We start from the raw sequence: 9427 nt of genomic DNA, 5'->3' as shown, positions 1-9427 counted from the left end.
TCAGGTTCCATTCTCTTCTCCTTCCCTGCAGTATATCCTGTGTTCTTAGACTCACCTGGATTCAAGGCTAGGGAGGAAACTCTCTCTCTCTCTGTCTCTCTCTCTCTCTCTCTCTCTCTCTCTCTCTCTCTCTCTCTAGAAGGACAAAGTTTTTCCTGATGCCAGAGGATGGAGACCGAAGCTGTGTCTTATACAGGAAAGCAAGAGGGAGTCAAGTTTTTTTTCCCCTATAGAGACTTAAGACCTCAAAAGAGACCTTCTGTGCTGTCCAGCTTAAGACTGATCAGTCAAAGGGTAATCAGAGGAGGCAGTTGCAGCTCACTATATTTGCTCATTACCCACAGTCTCTTCTGCTTAAATCATCCTATTGCCACTTGATTTCCCAGTGGGGCACTGGCCTGGAAAGGGAAGAGTTTTATCCAGTTTGTTCCCAATAGAGCAGTTTATAATCCATTAAAATTTTTTTATTCATCCTTCTCCATAAACATCTGATCGTGTAGCATATTTTCTACCTATTGTTGTATTCTGAACCCTCTGACCCTTCTTTGTTTAATGAAATTAAGAGAATCAACATTCAACATCCAAATGTTAAATCTTGGGTTTTTTTAAATATTCTTTTCTCATACAATATATTCTAATAGCAATTTCCCCTCCATCCATTCCACCTAGTTCTCTACCCATCCTATCTTTCTGCCCAGATCCAAATAGAGCTCTGTAAACACAAACAGAGGGCCACATTTAATTATATTGTAGGAAAACATACCAAAAATAAGTTTTTATAAACAATATATGTCACATATGAGGGAATTATTTTCAAATGTTGCTGACCCAAACACATTGAGTCCTGTGTTTGAAATAATTCTGGGAAGCCAGAACTACTACAGAGTAGAAATTTTTGCATAATAGAAAGAACAAATATCTATATAATGTAGACAGCAGAAATGAGAGTAATAGAAATGCCAGGGAATATGTTTTTATATTTATAAGATCTATTTTATTTTTATTTGTGCACATGTGTGCGGGATATTGTAGGTACCCACTAATATGAAGGGATAGCAATCCCATAGGAAGACCAAGAGCCAACTGACCTGGGCCTCTGGGAGCTCCCAGAGACTGAGTACATACTTTAGGTATCTAGAAAGTTGAAAAAAGGTGATGCATTCCTTGAATCTGAATTCTCAGGCAGTTATGAACTGTCCAAATATGTCTTTTGGAAATAAATTTTGCTCTGGAGAGCAGCATTTACACTTCTACCTTTGAACACTTTCTACAAACCTTCCAAAAATATTCATAGGTATCTTATCCCTTTATGATCAGAAGACAGAGTCCAATCTCTGGCTCTGCAGCTTCACAGTCTGCAATAATGGAAACTTCAGCCAGTCCAATGATACACTTTACAGTTTTCCTTCTAATAGCCTTTCCAGAGCTTTCTTCACATCTTTATTCCTTAGACTATAAATGAAGGGGTTCAGCATCGGGGTGACCACAGTATACATCACAGAGGCTCTTGCAGCAGAGTGAGAGCTTTGGACCACAGCAGAACTGACATACACTCCAAGGCCTGTACTATAAAATAAGGAGACAATGGAAAGGTGAGAGACACATGTAGAAAATGCCTTGGACTGAGGAGATAGAACGTATGGAGGACACTATCTTGAAATAAGAGTAAAGGATACTACTGAGTGAAATGGCTCCTAATAGAACAGGTACAAGATGCATTATGAGGTGGCTTGAAAAGCTGTCTGAACATGTGAGTTGAGACAGCTGGTTAAGCTCACAGAAGAAGTGGGGAATTTTTACATCTCCACAAAAGGTCAACTGTAGCACAATTGAGCTCTGTAAGAAGGCATGCAGGATGCTAACAACCCAGGACAGTAGAACCATTAGTATACAGAGCTGTTGGTTAACAATGACTGTGTAATACAATGGGTGACAGATAGCCACATATCGGTCATAGGCCATCACAGCCAGGAGAAAGTTGTCCAGTTCTCCAAAAACCAAGAAGACACACATCTGGCTAATACAGTCTGCATATGCAATGGCCTTTCTTTGGGTCTGTATATTTACCAGCATCTTTGGGACAGTGGTGGAGGTAAAACAGATGTCCACAAAGGACAGATTAGCAAGGAAGAAGTACATGGGTGTGTGCAGATGAGACTGTGTGATGATAACCATGATGATGAGCAGGTTCCCAAGCACTGTTACCAGGTACATGGAAAGGAACAGTACAAAAATGAGGAATTGAAGGTGTGGGTTTTCTGTAAATCCAAGAAGAAAAAAACTTGGAATTCTTCTTGTGCTGTTGCCTGATTCCATCAGTCAGTCACATGTGTCTATGAGACAAGATAAAGGCAAGATAATGTGAGAATTCTCACACTGATATAAATGATATGCTACACTTTATGTTTTCAACAAATTAACATCTGTAATTGTTTCCAAGGAATTGTTCTTATGGAGTCCCTGATGTTAATCTTGATAGACATTCCTTTCACTCTCTGAAAATTTCATTAAAAGTCGTGTATTTTACATTTTTAATGAGAAATTATTATGAATACATAATGTTACTGCTAAATATGATTCAGGCAGTGTTTAGGGAATTTATAGAGGTTGATAAAAACAAAAAGAACTTAGTGTATATGAATGAAAAGATTATAGGAAAATAAAGAAATCATGTTTACTACCTTTTAGGATGATAGAATGGCATACATTTGTCTATGTACACATTCAGCAAAATCCCCCTTTTTAATAAATGTGAACACACACATACACAGAGAGAGAAAGAGAGAGAAATAGAATAACAACTAAAACTATTTAAAAACAATTACCCTGTAACAGGACAAGGAGTGGTGATGCAGTGAAGAGGATGAAAGCATGTATAACTCTTTTTGTTTTTGTATTGTTTATTTGTTTGCTTGTTTTTAAAGACAGGGTTTCTCTGTATAGTCCTGGCTGTCCTGGAGCTCACTTTGTAGACCAGGCTGACCTCGAACTCAGAAATCCTCCTGCCTCTGCTTCCCGAGTGTTTGGATTAAAGGAGTGTGCCACCACACCGGCTGAAAGCAGGTATAGCTGAAAGGAAAGATAGAAGCTGCTGTTATGTGTCTGCCATTCATGTGCACGTACATATCTGTGATTTACGCATTTTGAGGGAATCACACAAAGGACTTTCTGCATAGTAACCAGGTGACATTCTGGCCAGATCATTCTGTGTAGTGGGATGTGCCTCACAGGATGGTTAGAGGCAACCCAGCCTCTTTGAAGACTCCCTGTATGATAGGTGAACAGTGCTGGACACTGAAGAGTAGAATTGGTTCACATTGAGAAGTACAGTTTGACCTAAAAGCAAAATTGTTATTGCAGCATGTGTATAACTACAAATCCATGAAAAAGAATACAAAATACCATCCCAATGGATCCACAGACTCAATTGTACAGTATTTTACATGGTGTAAAACAGCTAATCTGTACTATGAACAATGATTATTTGATGTCTGTGGCTGTTATTTAGTGAGAAAATAAGCTGAGAAATAGAAAAGAAAATTGGAGTAGACATATAATGCATAATGACTGGCATAGAATACTACTGGAGCATTTCATAAGCAATGTATGAGCAAGTATGTACACATACTATGTAGAGAGACATTTTAAGAGACACTAAGAAACTCTGAAACAGAAAAGAGCAGTGTTAATTAATTTCTCCCCTTAGCACATCGGGATTATGGAGTTGTTTTTATTTTAGTTTTATCTAGTATCATCACTGTTTTTTGCTTATTCAAAGTTCTGTGGCTCATTGGGACATTTTCACATATGTATACAGAGTATCTCAATCACATTTCCCTTCTCTACTACATTTTCTCATGTGTCCTATCTGATTGTTTTGCATTTCCATGTTTACAGTCCTACAATGTTTTAGTATTACATGTTTTCTCTAGTGTGGATAAAGATAGAGAAACAAAGGGGAGTGAAAGGAAGAGTAACTATGATACCATGCCCTTTACTATTGTATTGTCATTAATTTTGGCTTTGAATTAATCCCTAGTAACTTCTAATATGCATAGGATACAGAGGTATAATTCTACACAGGTACACAGCATGTGATGATCATGGCAAGGGACTTACTGTTGGCATTTCCTTCAACTTTTATTACCTACTTATGTTGTAAGAATTCCAAATACTCTCTTATAACTTTCTGTTTGAAAACCACATAATAAATTTCAAGTGTACAGTTTTTAAAGCAATGTTTTATTTATTTCTATGAAATAAATATCAGATGTGGAAGTATATGCAATATTTTTCAAACTGTGATTCCCTTGGCATATTGCATGTCATGAGGACTTCAGCACTCATGAAGCATTATTTGATAGCAGTTTGAACCTCATTTTCTCTTCTCATTTTTTCTTTCCTAGACTTCAATGATATCCTTTACTTTATATAACATTCATTTCAATTCATGTTTAGTGTGTTTCAATATGAAGCAAATATCTAAAAGACCAATTTTTGATGATATCACAAATGATAAGTAACTTAAAGTCAAACTTTTGAAGACTTGAAAGGAAACAAATATGGTTTTAAAAACACCTCTAAATACATGGAGGCAGCTTTATTAAAACTTAATGGGTCTCATAGAGCTTCATGTTCAAGTATGCTCCATTCAAATACATGGATGTTTCTTAAATGATGAAAAGAATTAGTACCATGCAAATAATGAATAAATGTGGTGGCACCCTCCCCCTTTCGGGGTTGTATCTCATTACAGATATGAAAATAGCAAAATAAAGAATAATAAAGATGAAGAAACACACTGGAAGCATGTAAAAATGATCTGATGGAAAAATAGGACAAAAATAAATGACACATTGGTGAATTCTTTCTGAAGAACAAGAAGCCAGTTAAACACAAGTATGACTGATTATAATATATTAATGAATACAAAACAAACTTTCAAATATTATTATAAACTCACATCTAAGAATAATAAATAAATACATGAAAAGCAGGCAATTTGTAAAAAAAAAAACTGTAAAGGAACTCTAATAAATACACTGAAAGAGTACATTTGACACCTGGAATATACATGTTCCCATAACAGAATACAAGAAAAGACCTCATAGGCACTTTCAGTAGAGAAAGGAAATGAACAAAAAAACTCATAAAAATATTGAGTCTCTCTCAGAGGTTGGAACAATTTCTGTGTTTGTTTGTCTGTGTGTGTGTGTGTGTGTGTGTGTGTGTGTGTGTGTGTGTGCACATGCACGCACGTGTGTGTGCCTGCATGTGTATGTACATTCACAGCAAAAGTTGATATTTAATTACAATTTCCTATCAGCTTGTAAGATTGCCTTCCCCTTATCTTTCTCATCATCATAAAAACAGTCCAATAAATCTCCTTTAATACAAAATGACTCTATTTCTCTGCACTCCACTCCTGTATTCTCCTACTACTTAAACTGTAAAGACTCTTGGGTAGTTCTTACACTGAAATATACTTTTACATCTACCCCAGTTCCCACTTCCATTCAGGATTCTATTTTTGCCATTTCTTGTCATCAATGAAACTTGGGATTAATTTCTTTAAGATTCATTTCTCAATTTAATATTCTGAACAAAAAGTGATGGAATGGCAAGGTAAGCAGTCAGAGAAACCCTATTATACTAACAAGGATTGGCTCTCCAGTGACCACAGAAGAACAAACTTAGGACCAATTTTCTTTAACACTCTCTTGTAATGTCTACAGAGTTCTGAAACTCACCTGACCACTCTCTTTAAAGAATTCACTAAATGCAGCTCAAGCTTCTCAGAAAATGGTGAAGACTGAAACTATGAACCAGTCCACACAGCACAAAGAACTGAAAACACTTAAAAAACAAGAAGTGAGAACTACCTCTCCAGCTTCTGTCCAAGGCTGCATACTCTGAAGGTCAGCAGAAGATAAGGTTGAAGTGTCCTACACTTGCTCATTCGCACATTTCCCTAATTTTACATCATTATCCTTTAAGTAGCTGATTACCCTCTGGGACACAGGTCTGGAAAGCCAAGAATTTAATTTTGCTGATTCCCAGGGACCAATGACTTTTGGTTGTCTCTTCTCCATGACCTTAACTACTCTCTAAAGGTTTTGTCTCCTGGAAACCATTATTCAATTGACATTTTCCTAAGCCTAATACAAATGGCCTCTCTTAAGTCAATCATGTGAATCGTTAAAATACTAGTCAGTGGATCTCACAAAAATCCCTGAAATGTCAGAAAAGTGTTCACATTTGCTCTCAAAAATATTATTTTTGATGTTTTCCTGAATATATATAAGTACAGTATATGTGACTCCATGGGCCAGATGACAGGATTGGATCCTGAGAACTGGAGTCAGAGAAGGTTGTGAGATATGATGTAAGTTCCAGGAACTGAACATGGATTGTCTGCATGGTAGCAAGTCTGCTAACTACTGATTCATCTGGCCAGCCTCTACATTAACTTTTTTTCTTTCTTTTTAATTAGGTATTTTCCTCATTTACATTTGCAATGCTATCCAAAAAGTCCCCATACACCCCCCCACTCCCCTACCCACCCACTCCCACTTTTTTGGCCCTGGCGTTCCCCTGTACTGGGGCATATAAAGTTTGCAAGTCCAATGGGCCTCTCTTTCAAGTGATGACCGACTAGGCCATCTTTTGATACATATGCAGCTAGAGTCAAGAGCTCTGGGGTACTGGTTAGTTCATAATGTTGTTCCACCTTTAGGGCTGCAGATCCCTTTAGCTCCTTGGGTACTTTCTCTAGCTTCTCCATTGGGAGCCCTGTGATACATCCAAAGATCTGACTGTGAGCATCCACTTCTGTGTTTGCTAGGCCCCAGCATTGTCTCACAAGAGAAAGCTATATCTGGGTCCTTTCAGAAAAATCTTGCTAGTGTATGCAATGGTGTCAGCGTTTGGAAGCTGATTATGGGATGGATCCCTGGATATGGCAGTCTTTAGATGGTCCATTCTTTTGTCACAGCTCCAAACTTTATCTCTGTAACTCTTTCCATGGGTGTTTTGTTCCCAATTCTAAGAAGGGGCACAGTGTCCACACTGCTTGTGGACGTTGTACATCGTGGTGCGCACTAGGCTCCGCACCACGATGTACAACGTCCACAAGCAGCTCTACACAAAGGGTAAACAGGCTGAAAAAGAAATTAGGGAAACAACACCCTTCTCAATAGTCACAAACAATATAAAATACCTTGGCGTGACTCTAACTAAGGAAATCAAAGATCTGTATGACAAGAACTTCAACTCTCTGAAGAAAGAAATTAAAGAAGATCTCAGAAGATGAAAAGATCTCCCATGCTCATGGATTGGCAGGATCATCATTGTAAAAATGGTTATCTTGCCAAAAGCAATCTACAGATTCAATGCAATCCCCATCAAAATTCCAACTCAATTCTTCAAGGAATTAGAAAGGGCAATCTGCAAATTCATCTGGAACAACAAAAAACCTAGGATAGCAAAAACTCCATTAACTTTTTTTATTTAATTTTCTTTTCTTTTACTTATTCAATTTACATTCAGCACACTGCCCTCTTCAAAGTCACCCCTCCCGTAATCCTTCTCCCACCCCCTCCTGTTCTTCTCTGAACATGTGGGGGCACCCAGAATTTCTCTTCCCCTCCTCCTTCAAGTCTCTGGGAAGTCTAATGCTTCCTCTCCAAGGCCAGAGAAGACAGCCCAGCTAGGAGAACATATCCCAGATACAGGCAACAACTTTTAGGATAGCCCCTAATCCAGTTGTCCAGGAATCACATGAAGGTTAAACAGCACATTTGCTACATATGACTGGGGAGGCCTAGGTCCAGACTGTACGTTCTTTATTGGTGGTTGACTCAGAGAGCCCAAAGGGTCCAGGTTAGTTGACTGAGTTGATCTTCTGATGGAGTTCCTACTCCTTTGGGGCCACAATCCTTCCTCCTATTCTTCCATAAGAATCCCTAAGCTCCATCCACTGTTTGACTTTAAGTGTCTCTATGTGTCTGAGTCAGCTGAGTCAGAAGACAACATGCTCCTCCTGTCTGCAAGCATATCAGAGAATCATTAATAGTGTTAGGAATTAGTGCTTGGCATGGGCTGGGCCTCACTTTGAGCTGGTTACTGGTTAGCTATTCTCTCAGTCTCTGCTCCCTCCCCTCACACTTGTTTTTTGATAAAGAAGTCGAAACCATACATAGGTAAAAGGATAACATCTTCATCAAGTGGTGTTGAAATAAGTGGATGTGTACACATAGAGGAAGAATAACAGATCCTTACTTAACACCCTACTAAAAACCAAAGTGCAATTGGATCAAGGACCTCAACATAAAACTGGATACAATAACTATCATACAAAATAAGAAGGAAAATACCCTTGAATGCATGGTACACGAAACAATTTCCTGAACAGAACACAAATGGCTCAGGCTCTAAATTCAGGAATTGATAAATGGGACCTCATGAAACTGCAAAATTTTGTAGGGCAAAAGACACTGTCAATAGGAAAAATCAGCAGCCCACAGACTGGAAAAGGATTTTCATCAACCCTACATCTGACAGAGGGTTAATATCCAATATTTACTAAGAACAAGAGAAGTTAGATACCAACAGCCCCCCAAAAAAAAGTTTAAAAATGAGGTACAGAACTAAATCGAGAATTCTCTATAGAAAAATCTCTAATGGCCCAGAAGCACTTAAAGAAATGTTCAAAGTCCTTAGTCATCAGAGAAATGCAAACCAAAGATGACAGTGAAGACTCTGAACTTAAAGGGCCAGTAAGTATCTTCAACAAAATTGTTATATAAGAAACAACAAAAAAGTTATATAAGAAAACTTCCCTAACCTACAGAAATAGATGCTAATAAACATACAAGAAGCCTACAGACATCCAAATAGATTGGAATAGAAAAGAAATTTCTCCAATAACATAATAGCCATAACAACAAATGCACAAAACAAAGAAAGAATATTAAAAGCAGTAAGGGGAGAAGGTCAAGTAACATATATAAATAGGCAAACATATCAGAATTAAGCTGGACCTATCTCCAGAGACTATGAAAGCTAGAATATCCTGAGCAGATGTCATACAGACCCTAACAGAACAAAAATGCCAGCCCAAGCTACTATACCCAGCAAAACTCTCAGTTACCATAGATGGAGAAACTAAGATCTTCCATTACAAAAACAAATTTACACAATATCTTTCCACAAATCCAGCCCTACAAAGGATAATATATGGAAAACTCCAACACAAGCAGGGAAACTATACCCTAGAAAGAGCAAAAAAGTAATCTTCTTTAATATACCTAAAAGAAGATAGCCACACAAACATAATTCCATTTCTAACAACAAAAATAATAGGAAGCAACAATCACTATTCCATATCTCTTAACATCAATGGACTCAGTTCCACCACCAAAAAAAA

The 9427-nt window shown here is 37.7% G+C and overlaps 1 protein-coding gene and 1 pseudogene across 2 annotated transcripts in view; both read right to left on the bottom strand.

Moving 5' to 3' along the window:
- LOC110302708 overlaps positions 1 to 761 on the bottom strand; it is a 1795-nt pseudogene extending 1034 nt beyond the window's left edge. Inside the window, exon 1 of the transcript XR_002378835.1 lies at positions 665 to 761. The product of XR_002378835.1 is annotated as an olfactory receptor 8-like (transcript). The remainder of the gene's footprint in view (positions 1 to 664) is intronic.
- Positions 762 to 1394: 633 nt separating this feature from the next.
- On the bottom strand, positions 1395 to 2316 carry LOC110303768 (olfactory receptor 8-like). The gene is given in 2 exon segments (XM_021174978.1): positions 1395 to 1620; positions 1622 to 2316. Coding segments are annotated over 2 exon segments (921 nt in total).
- Positions 2317 to 9427: the final 7111 nt, after the last annotated feature.

This window comes from Mus caroli, chromosome 10, assembly GCF_900094665.2.
Source record: "Mus caroli chromosome 10, CAROLI_EIJ_v1.1, whole genome shotgun sequence".
NCBI classification, from domain to species: domain Eukaryota; kingdom Metazoa; phylum Chordata; class Mammalia; order Rodentia; family Muridae; genus Mus; species Mus caroli.
Note: the sequence above shows the minus strand (reverse complement) of the source record. Positions and strands in the feature narration are given on the sequence as shown.